A 21,356-nucleotide genomic window follows, 5' to 3' on the forward strand; every position below is an offset into this window, starting at 1 on the left:
ACACACACACACACACACACACACACACACACACACACACACACACATCTGCAAACATATTATCAAACCTCTATGTACTTCAGAAGCTCAGATGCAAACCGTAAAAGCAGACCGTAGCAACAAAAAACAGAATTGCATTAACACTTATGCATATGAAGACATCAAACGCACACACACCATATTGCTGGAGCTAAATGGAGACAGGGAGACAACTGCGAGACAGCACGAGAGCTGGCAGGGACAACGGAAACATCGCAGAAAAACACAGCAGCCTCCTCCGACTAAATCGACACACACCGACAACAGCGGGGCACCACACCGCTCACAAAGACTGCACGGAGACAGATGGTTGTCGTTTACCTTTTTGTGCGTCGAAACATGTTGCTAGCAGCAGAGGCTGTGTTGGCAGATGATCATGAGAGCAGCTGAGCCTCACTCACTCACACACACACACACACACACACACACACCCACACAGAGGCAGTTAAGAGGCAGCGATTACGCTCCACACCGGCATGTCAGCCTCCTCTGGCCAGTTGAACACACACACACTCACCGCTGTCTCGCCGAGACGAGTTTGCGTGCAAGAGTGTATGAGGGAGAGAGAGAGAGAGAGAGAGAGAGAGAGAGAGAGTGAGAGAGAGGAGGGAAGAGGTGGAGAGAGGGGACCGGCTGGTGAGCATCCCTCTCAGACGGAGAGAGGATTGTGGGGCTGCTCTCAAGGGTATCGTGCCAAGTCAGGAAGTGTGGAGCGACAGAGCGAGGGGGGAGGGTGGCAGTGAGAGAGAGAGAGAGATGGAAAGGGGAGGGGGGTCAGTAAACCCTACAGGTATATGCACAGTATGAATGAGAGAGAGAGAGTGAGAGAGACAGTGAGAATGCAAGAACGAGCGAGTGAAAGCCAATCAGAGGTGGAGAGACGATCTGACGACTAATGTGAATGACAAGACAGGAAGACGGTCGATGGTTTTCACATGTGAGTGTTTTTTTGTGTGTATGTTACTGCTGGTACTGACATCGTAAAAAAAATAATACCATTAAGGGATAATGATGATGTTATTCTATATTTATCTTATTACATAACAAATCCACCGAAAAGACCAGAGCCAACAATGGATTCATCCAACTAACAAAGACTGATAGATTTTATTCCTCTGTGCCCAAAAGCTATTAAAGGATAAGGCTGGCAAAAATCGATGTTTTTGTCAATAAATCTCATGAAAAGACCAAAACCAACAATGTATTAGTCCCTCATTGCTTTCTGACTTCCCCATGCTTTACACACAGAGGGTGTTTTTTTTGTGTAATTAATTAATACATCATTGTTATATTTTTAACTATTGTTTTTGTCATGAATACGTAGAACGCGAATACTATGTGGTAAAAAATAATTTTTTGAGGTTGATTTTTCTGAGCTTTCACATGGCAAATAAAGGCATCAACCAATCACGTTGTGTGAAACTGACATATTCAAAACGTACACTATAGTGTACAACAACGGCCCCGTAGTCTAAACCAAGACAGCAAACTTTATTACTCTTTTCAACCAGATGCGCTCTTTCCCCTTCTCACCTTTCACAATAAAACCCCTAAACATATACACTGTGTAACTGTATGCCAGAGATAACTCAAATTTACTCAGAGCACTTCCTTAAAAGGAAACTCAAACAAATAGCTTTCAGTAGCTTAGGCTACACAACACTTTAGCTCAGCCAGACGCTGCTCTGGGTCAATAGGATCCCAGTATGTCCTCAGCTTGCATCCATCTATTTGAACCTTTTACTGAAAAAGTGTCGACTCTGGTGCACATTCCCATCACTGCAGGTATGAAAAGTTTTCATGCACAAATTTTGCAGCCCTCTGTGTTTAAAGGCCCTCTACTCCTACTGAAGATGTATATCTTCCATTTTTTCCTTCAGTAAAAAGGCTAAATAGTTTCCCTAAAGAGCTGGGCATTTTAGTTTTGAGCAAATCTTACTCATAATACTAGCATTTTAACACTAGAACGTGCGTTTGGATTTGAATTCATAAGGAACACCGCTGGGTAGCTACATAATGATTTAAAAAATTTTTTTTTTTTTTTAATGAATAAATAATGGGTCCGCCCCTTTGAAAACACATTCATAAACCACACGGTTACACTGGGTGACATCTTCCTTGAACACCAGAACTGGACTTAATTTTAAGTCAATCCCACAAATACCGTTTTTTTTGCTGTAAATATTCACTAGCGGTGGAAATGTGTATTAATCCGCAGCTGAAAATAGATCCCAAAGCATGCACTATTTACTCCTGTTCAAGTGATGTTTGCTTAAAGCTACAGTGCCAAGCTGCTTTAGGAAATTACTGAGACTTTTCAGGATTAAACTATATTTCTGCAATGCTTTTTTAAAGATTTACATCTTCAGTAGGAACGGATATAGAATGACGTCAGCATCCTTTTAAAATGCACTTAGAGACGCAGTTCTATTTTTTTCTTTGTAAAATGCCATATTGGATGAGCTCTGGCATCATCTATTTGCCCTAGATATAACAGAAGCTGCTCTGCAATGCCCAGCCAAGAGAGATGTCATTTCTGTGTGTGTGTGTGTGTGTGTGTGTGTGTGTGTGTGTGTGTGTGTGTCCCTCCCTTTGAAACAAATCCACCAAATGTTAAAGCTGACGTGGGGTGACAGTTGCACAGTAGTGCTGAGGGGAGTAATTCAATAATGGATGCCGTCTCTAATGTGGGAGTCTGGCTGGATAAAATATACATGTGCGAGGAGAGACGGGGGAGGGGGGAGGAAGAGGGTGATGATATCACTGAAACACAGTGGGGGGGTCACAGACAGGGATGGGCAGCATGATATCATATGGAAGACGTGGTGTGTTTGTTTTTGAGTGTAATGTGGGAGTTGTTTTTTGTCTCTTCTGAAGCATATTTAACCTCTCAGTGTTTTCAGATATCTGGTAGCCTGTTTGTCCTTCAGCTCACTTTATTCTCACTCTGCAATAAACGCCCCATCATTACACCCATAGTCTAATACTCCAGCTCCACCCACAGGAAGATGTGTGGAGAAAAACCCATGGGGGGGGGGGGGCTGACCGTGAGCCTCAAGCTCCAGTGTCTCCTTCATGTCACGCCGTGACATCTGCCACACGGAGGTCAGAGGTCAGGGACAAAACACACTTCGTGGCAGCAGTCAGGGACACACATGCATGCTGCACACCAGATCACTGACACACACACACACACACACACACACACACACACACACACACACACAAATTCATGTGGCCGAACAGAGTGAGGCGGTAAATTGTAATTACACGTGGATGCAGAAAGACATTAAATACACCAGGCATGTATAAGCTAGCATCATCGGGCTACTGCTGCCAGACAGTGACTATGCAGGGTAAAATGCATACAATTCAATATTTAAAAAGTGCAGCTCAATACGGGGAATTAAATCCATGCTTCACATTTACAACTTCCTGCTCCCTCAGTGCAGCAATAGCAGTTTACATGATAAACAGATTCACATTCTGCTCTCACACAAGAGCGGCCAAGTCAAAAGTAAAAAAAAAAGCAAGTATGGCTCTGGACTACAGCAATTTCAGAGAGATTTCAAGGATTTCAACACTCGAAATGATGATGGCAAAGTGTAAGCATTTTGTGGAAAATTGCAACCCCCCCCCTTCCCTCCATGTTCAAAGGCATTTCCAGACAGCCTTTAGAGATGACATAAGACACTTTTCCAAATTCTGCCTGATTTGTGAAGTGCTTTTAGCTGCAGCCAGCTACAGCTTTTCGAATCCAACTTTAAGAGTAGATGAGAAACATCACCTCTATCTCGGCAGAAGAGAGGATTTTATCAAGACGCAAACATTAATTAATATGAAGCAAACAAAACGCTGCCAGAAAAAACCCGCTAGGAACAAATGTCCCTTCAGCCTCTGTGTGAAAAAGATCAGTCCGCATGTCATATTTTTGAGTAAAACACGGTGTGCCGGTGAAAGAAAGAGTGGTGAGTTTCATTTCAGCACCATGGACAGAGTTTTTTCAATTTTTTGTCTGACTCAGACTGTTGAAGCTTCAAATCAGCTTCAGCTAAACTCCGGAAGTCATTTTTCTCACAGCACGAGAACTGAATTTAGTCACGTCGCTGACATTGAAATCACTCAAAGAAGAAATCTCTTTGACACCAGTTTCAATGTACATACAGGGCATATGACTGTTGCATTACGATACCTTCGATAAATCATAAAAATGTAATAAAACAACAAATAAGATGTCCGTCATTCACTATCTGCACTCGACGTCATGTACTGCTCCATTCTCCCTTCCCAACCTCTCTGCGACCACGCAGGGCGCTGAGGTCACAGCGCCGCTCTCCTGCTGCTGAACTTTCATCCATCACAGCTCACTGGTGCAACAGATTGTGTCGACGGAGGCGCTCAGAGAGCAGAAAGGGCTCCCGCAGAGCTGGAACACGCTGCCGGCTGAAAGCAGAATACCACCATGTCCCCGCGACTTCCTTTAACAAAGCTGCAAGGATTCCGAGCACCGAAAGAAGGCATTCCTTCTTGGTTTGTGTTTTGTCTCTCAGCTCAGAAAACATGTGGGCCATACAATGTAGAACAGCAGTAAAACAATGCAAAATTACCTCAAAAGTACCTCATTAAATCCCATTAAATGTAGAATTTGTCTCAGTTTTCCAGAGAATTAATGACATTCCCAGACTTGGAATACAATTGTATGAGATCCACCAAATGTCTCAACAACATGTAAATCTACCCAGAGACACACACAGAGGAAGAAACATGCGTGAATGTTAACTTACTTGCTACTTTTGCGCGGCAGAGGTAAATCCTTCTGGTGAGAAACAGAAATCAAGAGAGAAGAAGAGAAGAGGGGGAGAAGATAAATCAGCCTGATGAGTTTGACACATCATGCAATCACCGTTTACAGGACTGTGGAAAAGATTATAATAAGCTGTTAGTGTGACGAGGAAATATGAATTAGCATAATCATAAAAAAATCGAATTACACTAATTATAATGATACGCTACTTAATGAAAAAAACGTTATAACGACTCAAGTTTTTATCTCCTCGTATATTTCACTGTGGTTGTTTTAACTACCCATAAAGCACTCTGTTGTTTTTTAGCATATAGACAGGAGGCTGTGTATGAATCAGATTCATTCACGGTCAAACCTTGGACTGATACACGTCAGCTTGTACTCAGCATCAATGGATTTGTAAAGCTATTACAGAAAAAAATGTACTTAAGAAGTCACACAAGTCACACAAGTCAACAACACGTTGGATATTTGAGAAGTTTATGTATTTTATTTATTTTTTTTCAACAAAGTTGTTTTAACCCAATGGTGCCCTATCTTTTTTTTCCGCTTATATGAACCCTTAAAATGTAGCAATTTGTACTTATGCCGCCTCGTCACAGATTATTAAAGAAGTGAAAGTATTCAGAGTGTCACACACATTACAGGACAGTCAGAAAAAGTAAACACAATAGTCTTGTGATCACTCTGGTTTAACTTCTCCCAAACATACGTTGATACCAACCGTTTGCAAAGTCTTATATTACAACATTTTGACATTTGCTTCCTAAATAATTGCTGCTAGGCCATCAAACCTTGACAGATTTGTTTGCAAAAGAACATTTATATTGAATCGTAAAACAATCGAGACACCAGTCTCACCTCCACAGTCACCACTTTGCTTGGAGCCAACTAAAAACCATGCATCTTTAAGTTAGACCTCAGCATCAACATTAGCACATAATGCTGGCGTCCCACGCAGAAAAACATGACCGGAGGTACAACTGGTAAATCACAATAAAATACTGGTGTGCTGGGATTCGTCCACAGTCGGTATTGTGATTTCTCTGATGATGTCTGGTGCGAGTGGAGCGCAGTTTGAAAGCCGATCCCTCCTAAGTGCTCGGAGACTTCAGGAACCACCAGGTTGAGTGGAGCCAAAGTTGATTTAAAACATGTTGCTGCTATATTTACGACGTTGGGACACAACAGCAAGGACTCTGACGTGATTAGGATCTACTGGGAGGAATCTGTGTGGCGCTTGTTGCCCATCTATTCCCAATTTGAGTCCGTTCAACACTCGGATGAGAAAAGATCAGGTTACCGTCAATTTCTATTGTCAGCCCGTGCTGACCCGCTGCTTATCAAGCTATTTTCTACAGCCCAGTGGCTCCACTCAAAAGATATTATCATCTGTGTCTTTTCACTCGGGGAAGGCTTAATGACACAGAGCCATGCTGCTGAAATGAAAGGAACAAACCACACTGGGGTCAAACGGAAAAAAATAAACACAAACGTGAGAGGAAAAATAAGAGGCTGTAATTGGTTTTCCAGAGAGGAATTTCATCCTGTTAAATTTCTCTCTGTCTCTTTCTCTCTCAGTCCATCTCTTTGTGTTTGTACAAGTACACAAGCATTACGAAACCCAAACAAAGCCGAGCTGATGAAACATGACTTGACAGCTGGAGCTCTCGTCTCCAAACAATCTCCAAACAAGCTTACCACCCATTTACTTTCCAGCACTGTGAAGCACCGATATACATCAGTATATACGACTACGAGGAGCCAACGAGCAAAAGAAAAGCCGCAAATGCACATCGTAATGAGTCAGAACCAGTTTTCCAAAGGTAGGAAGGAATCATGATCATAATTATCCCTACTGGGGATTGAACAAGTGCAGTGTACAATGAGAGCAGCAGTAGTGCAGTAATCACATGAATAAATAAAAATAACTGCACACATTAAAGGAACAGTTCTACATTATTGGAAATATACTTATCTGCTTTATTGGAAACACTTTATCTGCTTTATTTCCGTGAGTTAGATGAGAAGATTGATACCACTCATGTCTGTGTGTTAAGTATGGAGCTAAATCCAGGCGCCGATTAGCTTAGCTTAGCTCAGCATAAAGACAGCTAGGCTGGCTCCAAATGTTCAAAAATAATGCTATTCAATACGTTGTATCTTGTTTTTTTAATATGTGCTGTTTACGATTTCTTAATACATTTCTCAATTAAGTTTTTCTGCTCGCTCAGCACCTCGGTGCAGCTTCTCCGCTTGGTTGCCTGGAGATCTTGCCGGAGTTAGCTAAGAGATAGTTAGGACTACTTAAGTCCCCTGAAGCTACAAACTGCTGTTTTTACATTTCTGTTTGTTGACCGAATAAACCAACAAGATATGACGTGTTAATTAGCTTTAGGGACATATTCTTGAATCTTTGGGCGGAGAAAGGCTAGCTGCTTCCCCCTGCCTTCAGTCTTTATGCTAAGCTAAGCTAACCGGCTGCTGTCAGTAGCTTCATATTTAATGTAAAGACATGAGAGTGGGATCGATCTTCTCAGGTCAGAGGAGACTAATCCCTTTTTTTTTTTTTTTCTCAATGGGAGTGACATCACCCATCATAGTGAGCTCTTTCTGGGACAGCTAATGAATTACATCATCAACAGGAAGTGAGCTCGGCCAGGGTTACTCAGAGAGAGAGCCCCGCAGGAGTCTTAAACGTGTGTGTGCGTGTATGTGTGTGCGTGTGTGTGTGTATGTGTGCAGTGATAGGGCTGGCCAATGGATAAAACCCCAACACCTGCTCCCTCTCACTGTCTCTGTCCAACAGATGGCTGCGTGTTGTTGCCATGTTACTGGTTACTCCAGCATTTCTTTGAACAATATGCTCAATTCCGAGTGACCATGACAACCTCAGAAAGTTCTCAGTAATTCAGACTTTGCTTCAGGTGAATCTGAAAATATGAACCCGGCGATGCTTGTTACAACAGTAAGGACGTTTTCAGTAACTTAGTAGATCAGAGATCAGAATGCAACAAGAGTGCAGCTCAAAGATTACAGATTTACGCAGGCAATCATATAATCCAAATAAGGCGACCAAATCTTTAGAAAGGTATTAAATTCTTTTATAAGACTGATTGTGAGGTGACACAGCTGCTCATTTCTAATGAAAAGGGAGATTCGGTCCTGTTATTTTTTGACAGTGTGTTATCAATATCATGCCAGACAATCATAGATGTAAAAGCCAGTTTTTGGACTTCCATTAATCAATAATGAGCACAATTTTTGCAATAAACCTGTGAGCACATGAAGCAAACTAATGTTTTATTCATAAATCGTTAGTGCCGAGTGTCTGTAAATTACAACGTTGTAAATGTGGGTGACGTTTATACCTCAGAGTGCAGCTATAATCCAAAACAAACTTCGTGATCAACATTTCTATTTCCTCTGAATCACGTTTACATTTATATCTCATTGAGTCATTAATATTCATACATTTTATGTGAAGAAGAAATTTCCCTTGTTGGACATTTCAGAAAATCCTCGTGACATGCAGAAGACAGATAAGTAAAGCTGGCAGTGTATGCTTTATATTAAGTGTGAGAAAAGCACATGGTAGATATATATTAGTGGTCACAGGCCTAGATGACCATCATACGTGATTGTTTACCATCAGAAAAACATTTCCTATTTTTATTTTTATTCTGTTTTTGTTTTTTCTTTCTGCATGTATGCGTTCTGTCTATGATGAAAAGGCAAAAATAAAGTGTGAAAAACACAAAAATATCACGTGTCCTATTGTGCCGTCCTCACACACACACACACACACACACACACACACACATATAAAAGTCCACAGCCCTGACTACACACTGTATGAATATCCGCCTGTGGGAAAATAGGTGGAAACAGAAGGGTGTGATTACACCCCAACCAGCTATGCACAAACACACGCACACACACACACACACACAAAAGGTCACTTATACTGTAATGGAAGTTTTGAATTTCTGCTGTTTTACTGAAGAATCAATCGGTGAAAAAAAATCTAAAGTAGGAAAATGTTGTGATCTGATAAAGTTGCACTATGAGGGTGCAAGAAGAGACATTAATTAAGTGGTTTTGGTGCTTCTTAGCACATTTACTCAATTCTATACAACCTCCATGCTTCAAGTGACTGCAAATTATTCAAATTCTCATTTGGCCGCTGCATTTTATTTTGAAAGGGACGTTCAACTGTGAAGAGAGGGTGTCCATATACAACCCAAAGAGAAACCGAAGGCCAACTGGAAAGCAAAGAAAAGAAAATGTTAATATGCTGCTGCTGCTCCGGGCAGAGTCACAAGGCTTCTGTTCTTCTTCTGCTGCCAAAACTGACAGCAGATTGCGAGGCAAATGTCACACTGTGTATTATTCCCTTTAATAGTTTTACTTAAAAGCTTTGAGATGGCTGGTCAATACACTAAGGTCTAAAATAACGTCCCATTGAACATCTCTTAATCTATTTTACTTTCTTGATATGCAGGATCTAGTTTAAAACTCCCCACCCCCCTTACTTTCATTCATGTTTGTCTGTTTGGTGGACTAAGTTGGGCTCAAGCTTTTGTGCTTTATAGGCGTCTGGCATGATAATTCAAGCCCAGTTATGAAGTAGCTCAGATATTTGAAGCTGTTCCCAAATCTATTCTGGCCCAGATCTGCTGCTTTGATGTACACTTTGCTCTCTCGCTACAAAACCTAGCCTTCCTGAATAATACTGACATCAGAAGGACGTGGCGAGGCGGAACAAAGCGGTGGGCACGGCGGTGACTGACAGGACTTGGCACAGGAGAGCTGGATCTTCTGTAGTGATCACACTCTTATCCCTTGTGCTTAGCGTATTGGAAACGGGCACACTGCCCGGAACTAAATATTGGACAAATTATGCTAGTGTGTGTGTGTGTGTGTGGTGCACTCCGTACTCCTACAACAGAGAGGGGTGAGACATGTCGTAGGACTCGTGTTGGTTTGCGAGTGTGTTTGTGAGCATATGGGTTAAGTGTAAGTACGCTCCACACACACATACGACCGCTCGGGACGTCAGGATCGTCTTCACTCGAGATGAAGGTGACTCATCTCAGTGACACGCGCGCTCCTACAGTCACAGCCAAATACAATGTGCTGGTTGCTGCCACAGATCGTAACCACTTCAGTTTATTTTCGTTATGCCGGTCATCAAACAAAATGGGGACCTGTGGCAGCAAAGTTCATTATTCTGCGATGATTGAAATGTTTTGGATGTGTAATAATCGAATGTTTGACTTCTTCATTAAGATAAAATAGGACAGAACTTTATTAATCCCAAAGGAAATTCTTATGCTAGAGATTAATCAAAGATTACAACTACAAAATGAGGAAAAAGCAAGAGAGTATCAAATAAACATATATGAACAATAGAGTAATTACTTAAATGACAAGTATTAATTAATAAGTATAATTGACACCAGTGTAAAATGACGAGGAAGAAGACAGAAAGGATCATGAAGAGAATAAGGTCTGCAAGCATATTGGGGAGAAAAATGTAAGTCGCTTTGGACAGAAACATCTGCTAAATGAATGTACTATTTTGTAATGTGATTTATTTCATGTTTAACGACAATGACAGCCCCCACGCCACATGGCACGCCCTCAAAACGGTGTGCCAGGCGTGTGGCGGGGATCTGCCAGAATGAGAGAGAGAAAGTGAGGAGGGAGGGGAGAAACGTACAGAAAGATGGGTGGATGAAGGAGGAGATGAGGGAGAACTGAGTGGTAAATAAATAACAGAGAAGTGCGTTGTGGGAAGCCAGGGAGACAGTCGAGAGCGAGACGGAGAGAAGAGGAAGACGTTGTGGCTTCAGGGTGACGGCAGGATGGATCAATCAGGATACTAGAGACTGCAAGTGGCCGTGAGAGAGACCGAGTCCTCCCAAGGAGAACGGCAGCATCAGTCGTTTCAGCAAGATTGCATTCATTTATGATACTAATAGGTTTCAATATTGAGCAAACCAACTGATCTCAAGGTCCACTTTTCTTTTTCCCTAATTATTTTCAGTGTCCACACTCATAAAGTAATCCGTATGAAACACACACACACATACACACACACACACACACACACACACACACACACACACACACACACACTATCCTCTCTCTCCGCTGTGAAAGTAGATCCAGGCAATAAAGGGATCCAGATATTGTAAGAGCACTTAAGTGGGGTGTTCTGTAAGCCCACAGCTGCCGCCCGCCTCAGGTCTTCGCTGCTTCCCCTTTCAACCCGTCCTGCTGCTGGTGGTTGGTCTTCCTCCCTGAGGGGCACGCGGGGCTGTTAGGCCACCATTAGTCCTGCTAATGGGCCCGACAACTGCGCCACATCCTCGGCATTTAGACCTCCTCCTCCTGAGATATGGATATCGACCACTTCGATGGAAATGGAAAGCATGGGGGGTGGGAGTCGTTTTGAGGCGTACATATAGTCATGGATGTTATGCACAAACAAGCACACACAAGATGCTTAGTGGGGCCACTGAATGGATTGACACACACTCACACACATTAACATGCACTCTGACTGAAATCAGAAGTTAGACGTCTTCTTGAATGTGTGTCTGTGTGCTCCTTGTTAAATATGTTAGTTGGGTACAAAGTCCATCTTGGGCTAAGTGTGTGTCTGTGTGTGTGTGTGTGTGTGTGTGTGTGTGTGTCTTACTGTGTGTGCATTACATTTACGTTCACATCAAATGATCTGCTGTCCCCCTGCTCTCAAATGCATTGTTTAACTTTCAGCTACAATTTATTTCTGAGAAAAGATTTAAATTAAAAGGACAACTTTATTTTAAGATAGCAAAGCCCACAGCACACAAAAACGACATATGTCACATGTGTGACATGTGCCTGATTTGAGCAATAATGTGTAATAACTCAATAGAAGCTTATTTATAGTCCAGCCGAAACAATATAGGCGTTGCATTTGTGTAGTTTAAAACAAGCAAAAATTGCAAATACTCTCCGGTTCAAGCCTCCCAAATGTGAATGTGTTGCTTTTCTTAAGTCTTTCATTATTTTGAATTGAATGTCTGAATTTTGGATTGTTTGCCGGACAATGGGCAACTTCCCTTATTTCTTCTAACAGGCCATAGAATAGCGACTCTTCGATCGATTTAAAACATTACAGAACAATTTACAACATTAATCGGCAACAATTTTGATAATTGGAATATTATTGATTATTTTAAGTTGCTAAAGGGCAGGGATGGTAATCACACTCAAAAACATTTTTGATATTTTGGTTGAAATTCTCATTACATCCTGACAGCATTCACCTTACTCAAATGCTCTGACAATAGCCATGTTTGTTGTTTACGTTCATGATGGTCATTTTGGGGGAGTGGCTTTGGAGGGATGTCAGAGTCGCCGACTTGGCGAATTTCTTGCTAGATTTGGCGACCTTTGGAGCTAGTGCTGCTAGCTACTTTAGCTGGAAAAGAGAGATCATTTTCAAAATCCAGCGTACTCTTCCCAGTTTCTCAAGATAACCAACCCTGCCTTTAAAGTCAAACCTCTTTAAGTAAAAATGCCAAAAATGTCACTTGTTCTAGACCGTTCCCCAAATGTTTTTCTTAGCTGTTAATGATTGCAAACTGACTGTATCTCTCCCACTCTGACAACAATGATCAAACATTTTAGTCTGAATAGTACAGATCAACAAAAGAAGAGCTGGAGGTAGAGATAGCAGATGGTCTTGTATTCCTTAGAATGTAATTGTCCTATCACACTCAATCAAAGACATGCGTTTATCATAAAATCATTAAATTAGAGTCTGCTCTAATCCACAGGCCTTACAGCTGGAGCCCAGCAGCTGTAGGAGTGGGAACTCCCAGCCTGGCAGTTTCACTGCCACGTTCTGCCAACCAAACAACATTTTTGCAAGAAATCTTCCAACGTCGCTTGTCTATATCTTTTATAAACCATGAGCAATCATCTGGAGCGGAGCATCTTGGCGCTATGTGCAGCGGAGTGCTTTTACTGTAAATGAATTCAGCAGCAAGCAGAGACGGACTGGCAGACAATGGGCCCTGCATAGTAAGCTGTGCCTGCCTCGCTTTAATTCATTTCACGCAAGCGGCCGCCACTCGGAGGAAAGCCTCGCCGGAAGCTTCTACCAGAGCCCTCCGGTGTTTGTCACATCGTACAAGATGTGGGCTAAGTGACGAGTATACATCATGCAGATATAACGGAACAATCTACTCCACATACTCAGACTGGTTAATAGACGACATGTTGTGAATGTAAAACACTTATCGGTGTTACTGTATTCCAAAACTTTATTGGGACAATATGTTAAGGAAGTTTGTCTCCGGTCAAAGATTTTGCCATACTGTTTATATATCGCTAGCCCTTTAATATCTCTGGGTATTCGGCCATTGTGGACAAAGTTGCAAATCAGTGAGTCAGATTGTTTCACTGTGATGATGTATCACATTTATCCGATATTTTTTGTTTTTTACCAAAATAGTCGACTCTTTTGAATCCATGAACAGTTTTCTCAATTGATTTTCCAGAAATGTGACTATATCATGTATAATAAATACTGTGACAGAGGGGTTTCCATGTCGCCCACTCCTGCCTGAAATGGTGCTGTTTTATGCTGTGTACTAGATCAACTGACTCCACACCTTCCATGTTGTGGTTTTTACGGCTGTATGCCTTTTCATACTATTTTTATGAAGTCATTCAAGGGCCTATATATGGTTGGGGATCTCTTTGGAAGCATCCATAGATTAAAATGTGATTAAATTAATACACAAATGAATTTAAAGTATGAACAAACAACCACCATACATCACACTGGCCTTCCTTAAAAAGGCTAATTCCCAGTATTAATAATTAAAACATGTTCTACAGCATCCATACATTTCATTTCTGCTGGTGGTATAAACAATTTAAAAAAACGTTTCACCTGCAGCCTCCGTCTACGGATGATCCCTGAATCATCCATCGCGCGTGTCCGGATTCACACCTGTGCGGAGGGTTCTCGTGGGCTCCTGTGGTTTCCAGGTGACGGAGTGTGTGAAAAGAAGCCCCAATCCCCTCCACTCTCGCGTGGCTTTCAGCGAGAGCCTGTTTACTATTAAACCGCGACGCTCGGCAGATTGTCGGCTGCCCTCAACGTCATTTCACCGGCGAGACGCAGGTAAACACGCTAATTCTATAAGGATTAAATTGCGCCGTTATGTTCAGTGCAGCAAAACAACAGCGAACGAGAAATATTCTCTCTTACAAACACAACATATCAAATATCACTATCAACGTATGTATATGAAACAAAAGTGGCACATCTGCTTAACCCCCGGCCCTCATTCCCTTGCTCTGACAAACTCAGTGGTGGGAACTTGCTGAATAAGCACGCGGCTGCACGGTGGGATCCGCGTGCACTGCATGAAGTGAAGTCCAGCTGAGAGACAGAGAAGAAAACAGCCCAGACTGTCAACCCGAAGCTTATCACACCACAGATGAGGCAAACAAGTTTGCACACATCACAACCACCCTTACCCCCCCCCCCCCACCCCCCCCCCCCCCCCCCCCCCCCCCCCCCAACACATGTACTGCGAATCACAGTTCAAAAACAACAGCAACCAAAAAACCTCTTAAAACTGCAGAAATCCGCTGCATGTTAGTAGAGGAGTCCCCGGGCAGCCAAACCACATTCAAACCCCATCCTGTGCTGCTGAGACGACACCGGTGCATGCATGGACACGGAGTTCATTGCATGCACATTGCACATTATTGCACGACTATGAATCTCGATAATACGGCACATCCGCGCGCCGTCAGAGCTTCTGAGCATTCAACAACAACAACAAAAAAGCGAGATCGATGAGGATGTGTGGCGACTCTATACGTCCCTCTGGTGAAAACACGCACATCGGCAAACCGACCGCTTCACGTTTTTCGTCCTCCGATGGAGGGATTTGGTCCGTTTTTTTGTCCCCCGTGGCTTCTCGCAAATACCCGATGCGCTCACTCTGTTCTCCTCCGGTGAAACATTGATTTTCTCGAGGAAAACGCTCTGTGGTCGCCGCACAGGCTTCGCTCCATCCTCAGCTCTTTCACCACCCACTTCCTACTACCAAACCACGTTTAACCCTTCAGCGACCAAGGAGGCTTGCACGCAAGCCACGGACGTGGTCTTTCAGATATTTTCTCCCAAAGAGGTCAATCATCTGTACACACATTCCAGTTGCATCAGTCCCCAAAAGAAAAAAAAAACTGCAAAACTATTTAACATATTTCTCAGGCAAGTTATGAAAATAATTTTTAATAATAAGAAAAAACATTTTTTTAAGCTAGTGCTGGGCGGTATATGACGTAGAGCTTAACGATTGATCGATTGATCATCATTTAAAAAAATAAATGTTACTACACTTTTTCAATATGATGATTATCAGCCACTCAAGTAGCAGTTTACATCCATGTCCGTCCAGACTCATAAAACATATGTAGTGGAGACTTAATAAAAGGTACCTTTGTGGGGGGGGGGGGGGGGAAATGGAAGTTATCACTATTATGGGGCGACTGTGGCTCATTGGTAGAACAGGAGCGTCCTTCAATCAGAGGATCCACTAGTCCATGTCGATGTGTCCTTGGGCAAGACACTTAACCCCAAGTTGCTCCCGTTGCTCCCGTAGCTTTGCCGACAGTGTGTGAATGTTGTATGAATGTTAGTCCTGATGGGCACCTCGTGTGGTCGCCCCTGCCATTGTGTGAATGGGTGAATAATGGAAAGAAATGACAAGAAAAGCGCTATACAAGTACATTTGCCATTTACGATATCATGATGCAGTGAATAATCTCCAGTGAGACTCAAGCTGTCTTCATTCACTTCTCTTTTTGACAGATGGAGGTCAGCAGGTCAGGTTGGAGCTGGACATTGTGGAGGCAGTGTCGAGGGACAGAATCAAAGCCATGTTGGATAAGTCTTCCTTCTCACCCCCTCTGACGACGAGCTGTGGCAGAACAGCAGCTCGTTGCAGAGAAAAGGACAAAATCAGAGCCTGGGAGTTGTTCCTCATCCGAGTCGAGGGTCTAAGGGTGTCTTGGATAAAACTGTCTTGGGCTCTGTTGTTCTTGTCAAATTCCTTGTGTGTGTTCACATGTTTGGCGAATAAAGCAGATTCTGATTGAACACAAAGCTGTCACCATGACAGCAGACAAAGCTTCAAATACAGATGTTGCTGCAACGAAGCTACGGTTCGAAATCTAAAAGGTAAATGCTCCACACACACACATCTCCAACCCGGCATACGATCTACACAATCACCACAGTTTTCAAGGTGGGCACCCAAGATCACAATCACAATCTCCCCCTTCTGTTCCTGAGCTATGGCATTGAATAATGGCCAGAATGTTATGTCACAGTGAAGTTAACCTTTGAACTTTTGGATACGAAATGTCATCACTTCATCATTATCATCATAATTAGCTGATTTATTCTTTAGAGTTATTTTCACAGTGACCTTTGACCACCAAATTCTAATCAGGTCATCCATAATTCCAAGTTTGTGCCAAATTTTAAGAAATTCCCTCAAGGCCTTCCTGACATATCACAATCATGAGAATGAACCCTACTTACATATGATTAAAAAATAATTATACAAAATGAATGATATCAACATTGGAGCTGCAACTAGTATTTTCATTATTGATTAATCAAACGACTAATTTTGTGATTCATTGTTTGTTGTTTAGTAAAATGTTTAAAAATAGTGAAAAATGCCACATCACAATATCCAAAAAAGATGATGTCTTCAAATCGCATGTTTTGTCTGATCAACCCAAAGATATGACATGAAACAGAGAAAAGCAGCACATTCTCACAAATTTGGGAAGTTGGATCAGGGAAAGGTCGGCATTTTTTGCTCCAGCGATGACTTAAAAAATGACTTTAGAGTATTTTAACTACTGAATAAATAATTAAACCCAATAATCAAATAATAATGCTGCCCAAACATACATACAGTATATCAATATCATGATATGAAACACAGAACATTTTATCCACATGGCCCACTTCTACTTGAAACAGACAAAATGCATCATCAAACAGTAGGTTGAGATTCACACGCAGCACCCTCCAGCTAACCTGTCGCCCAACCCAACATGACCCAGCACCTCCGCAGAACGTTTGCATAGAGAGTTCATTTGTTACTTGAAAGCCGAATCGTTTTGTCTCGATGTGTTTTGTGCCGTCTCGTCGGCCCGTTTCGCCGTACGTGTGTCTGAGTTAACAGTCAACGCAGCCTGCCATCACACTTCCGTTGCTGCTCCAATGAAAAATGGCTCCAAGCGTTATGCATTATTCAACGTGCGCACCTGTCACACACGGGATTCACTGCTACATAACGTTTCACAGCTCCTCACCCTTCAGTTACTTGCATCCCTGATCCAACTGTTAATGAATGAACGCTGGCATGGAAACAAATCCTGCACCATGGAGATTTCAAAGAGAGAGATCCTGTGCGCTGTTGACACATTAAGTGAAACTGCATGTTTTCCTGCCGGTCTGATATTCATTCAAACTGAACCGTCCTGTCCCCTCTGATGTATTGTCAATAATCAGTGGTGGGCCGTCAGGGCCAGCAAAGCCTTCTCTGCTGGCTGAGACAGAATCACAAAGTTATAGCTATTTTATAATTTAATAATTCTTCATAACTACACTACATGTATTCTAAGTATTTTTCACTTTAGCTTTATTATCTCATTGCATAGCTACTGTCTTCCTCTGTTGCCCTGCTTTCAGCGCTGCTTCCAGCACAGCTTGTTCAATCAGATTTCGCCCCTATGCTGTCTCGAGGTAAAAAGAGGCCTGCAGATTTACAAGTGAATCCCTTTGCAGTTTAATCCTTGCAGTAATCAGATTTTCATCTGGAAATGTACTAGGTAATTTAGTTAAGGTCAGCAAGAGACAAAGGTAAAATGTATACATATAAAATGTAAATTCAATCCTGTCGGCATTGGTGTTTTTAAAGCTCATTTAATACTCAAACATTCAAATAAAGTGAGACCCGGCCTGAATGTACGTTGGCGTCAGCAGGTGGAAAATGAGGTTTCTGGGGAGTGACCCAGTTACCAGCTTGTCTGACTTCTGCAGCACATTTAGCCTATGCTGCTTTTCTTATTAATATTAAATAATTAATGAACCCCCATGAATTTTACATCTTTCTTGTTCATTAGGTGCTGTGAGATTTGAGGGTGGGGGGGGGGAGGAAGAGGCAGCAGTGTAGAAATCTTGCGAGGAACAGATTTAACAGACAAAGACTTTTTCTTACTACTCTGTGCAAAAAAAAAAAAAAAAAAAAAAAGAAGCTCTCAAAGATGATGTCACCCTTTTTTCAAAGGATGCCCTGAGGGAGGTCACATGGGGTCAGCTCTCTGCAGCCAAGAAGCTTGGCAGGGCTGGGATTTTGGGACGTGCCTGACGCTTGCACGATCCCATTTCCCGTCCTGGTGAGCCCGTCTCACAAGAGCCACGTCAGCTCACATCTCTTCATAGACTGAAAGTGCCCCCCCCCCCCCTCCTGCATTCACATCTGCTCTCACTGTGTCTGTCTGTGTGTTGGTGTGTGTGTGTGTGTGTGTGTGTGTGTGTGTGTGTGCGTGTAAAAGGAGTCGGCATTCATCTAGGCGGTACTTTTAAGTGAAAGTTTTCCCCCTATAAATCACATCAGCCAGAGGTGCTTTTAGGACATACAGAGAGTTTATAAAATAACATAAAACCCCCGAAAACCCCCGATATGATCCAGTCTAATAGCCGGGCTAAGAAAACCAGAAAATATTCACATTTGAGGTGATTTCTTTTGCCATTTAATATGAATTAAACTATATTATCATCTTTTAAGCATATCTTGTGTTTTTTTACTTTTGTCTCTGTATGGCTTTTTTCTTTACTTTCATTATACTGCACTTTGGTCAACTGTTCTTTAGATGTAACTAAAAAATGAATTTGGATTGGACTGCCTATCAATATAGTTGCAGATTCACTTTCACATTTTCTGACGACTGATTGATCCAATGATTTTGTCAAAAAGTCATGCCTAACTATATTGGGTAAAGGTTAGCAAATTAGCTTTGCTAGCATAACAAAAAGCTTTAGAAGCAGCAGAGAGTTCTCCATCATTCCTTTGAGCCCCACCAGCTTCAGAACCAGTGGACTAATCGATTAAGCGACCAACTATTTAATCTCTACATCATAATAGTGTGTTGATGTGTTGGTATATTATATCTATTGCAGCCAAATACAGGGGCGGGGAGGAAACAACGTGGACGCATTGCAATATAAATCACTTCCGAAGGCCCTTGAGGCTGCGTCTGCTAATTCAGATGTGCCTCGTTTATTACGACTCTGCGCCCACAGTGCCTTTTAAAATCAACCCCAATAATGAGTCTATGTAATTCAGCCTCGCATAACCATAAATCCTCACAAAATGATTATATGAAGATAGTCAATGCGTAGCGGCTTCCTGGTTTCAGCTTTAATAGAAGCTCCTTCAAACTGAGCGGAGGCGATGTGGCCTTTTTTTAAAGCTCTTTGCTTCATCTATTTCACATTGTTTACCATCCGTAGGTTTTAACTACCCACTTGATGTTGTGTACATTCCTGTGTACTTACTGTATTTCAGTGATCTCGCACAACGGCGTTACATTCAGTACACTATCTGAGTAGCCCTGGTTCACACTCCATGAACCCTTTGACTTGCCGAAGTAGGTGAAGCACGGCTGGAATTAATATTAATGATGACTGAGTGCCACTGAGTGCATGCATAATACCAAGACCCGGAAATCACAACTGTCCTTGCTGTGAGAAGTCAAAATGTCTGCTGTGAAAAGGTCTTTATCGTACAATAACCACTACAAAACTATTCTTTTTCTGCAGTTGATATTTAGACAACCGTGTATGAGGCAACAATTTCCTTATGTTCAACTGTTGGATAATTTGCACACAGCTCATGATCTTTCTTCCCTAAACTCTGCCCTTATTAATCCTCATCATCTCCTACCATTGTCATCCTCATTCATCCATTCACTCTCCTTATCCTGCAAAATCCGTCTCCTCAAAACACCTCCTCTCTCTGCTGTCACCTTCTCCTCGTTCCTGGCGCCGTCTGTGTAAAAGCGGGTCACAGACTACAGCTGTGATAAAAGCCTAGTCTGGGAAAGAGGAGCTCCTTTAAATGAAACACCATAGGATCGACGGTCTCCGGGGTGCCTCATCATACATAACCCGAACAAAGACGGAGGGAAGAGGGGAAAGAGATCAAGAGGAGGAGATAATATATGGGCAGCTTGATTGGTTCAGTGGCTTTCGGTCCTCGTGAAGATAGAAAGCCATTTCCCGCTGGCATGTATTATATAGTGTATATATATTATACATCAAAAAGCTTTCAATCACAAAGGTTTCCATGTGAAGTTTGTCAGATGACTCATCGTGAGGTTTCTCCAGTGCGAACCGACCAGAAGGTTTTGATCTTTGTGAAACTTGAGAGCATAACGTACAGGGCTATACTGTCAAGTCTGTTACACCACCAGCCATTGGTTTGGGTTGAACAATCTGTTTCTATATCAACGCCTACTGGCACATTTCTACAGCTATCAGTTTAACTGTCAGTCACGTCTCCTTGTTGTCTGATCTGTGACCACGCAAATATCAGCTGGCATCTTCTCTCCAAATTCCCTTTTTGGAGCATGATCTGTTGGTGCTGTTTTTTCTTTTATTGTGGCTGTTTTGTGATTGTAGACTTGTGATGAGTCTAATGCTAACCACGCTAGCCATCCAATTAGCCATATATGAGCCTAATGGGTTGCTAATGGAACGTTTAAGGTAACTGTTAGGTTGCAAACAGAGGGCACATTAAACATTTGGTCAAGGGAGAGACAGAATAATGTTTTCTTTCTCTCTATGGCTTCCATGTTAAAAATCTATTTATGGGTCGGCTACCTATTTACAATATATCATTTATTTTGTGTTTTGATTATTTTCCATTTGTTTCACCTGACATGTTATATTATCCAGGCCATGTGATTGCCTCCCATTGGTTGCTGCTACTATACTACTATGCAGTAGGTGCAGCCACACCCATTTTGTTTGTTTGCTAAATGCCCTGAAGGAGGGCGACAGTGGTCGGAAGATGTTGGCTTTTTAAAAATGATTTAGCCACTAAAATAAAGGCTTTTTACGATTGCCTTCCTCTCGGTTACTTGTTCTAAAGGGCCTGGATTACCTTCCTGTTTGAACTGTTAAGTTTGGCTAATTTTAATGTATTTTATTCTTTCTACTTGTATTCACGTGTGTAGGCTACTGGATGTTAACTAGGTGGATCACTGTGTTGAGCTCCCTTCACTGGTGACGCTTTGTTTCTTTCTGGCATGAGGGATAATCAAAACTAATCCACCAGCAGGTTGACATTTGAAGAAGAATTACTTTATCATTTCCGGGGTTGAAGGGGGGGGGGGGGGG

The 21,356-nt window shown here is 42.2% G+C and overlaps 1 protein-coding gene across 5 annotated transcripts in view; it reads right to left on the reverse strand.

Annotated features, from left to right (window-relative positions):
• Positions 1–14,401, reverse strand: part of LOC116396894 (microtubule-associated serine/threonine-protein kinase 1-like) — a 59,673-nt gene extending 45,272 nt beyond the window's left edge. For 2 of the 5 annotated variants that reach the window (XM_031871846.1, XM_031871843.1), the window contains exons 1-2: positions 13,803–14,401; positions 4,824–4,855 (exon numbers count right to left, since the gene is read on the reverse strand). In XM_031871846.1, coding sequence (XP_031727706.1) covers positions 4,824–4,855; positions 13,803–13,841 — 71 coding nt within the window. In that variant the 5' untranslated portion in view covers positions 13,842–14,401. Of the gene's footprint in view, positions 1–360; positions 4,856–13,802 lie in introns of all 5 variants that reach the window. The other 3 variants (XM_031871845.1, XM_031871848.1, XM_031871847.1) reach the window with 3 other exon arrangements.
• Positions 14,402–21,356: the final 6,955 nt, after the last annotated feature.

The sequence above is a fragment of the Anarrhichthys ocellatus genome, unplaced genomic scaffold, assembly GCF_004355925.1.
Source record: "Anarrhichthys ocellatus isolate YVR2014 unplaced genomic scaffold, GSC_Weel_1.0 scaffold61, whole genome shotgun sequence".
In the NCBI taxonomy this organism is placed as follows: domain Eukaryota; kingdom Metazoa; phylum Chordata; class Actinopteri; order Perciformes; family Anarhichadidae; genus Anarrhichthys; species Anarrhichthys ocellatus.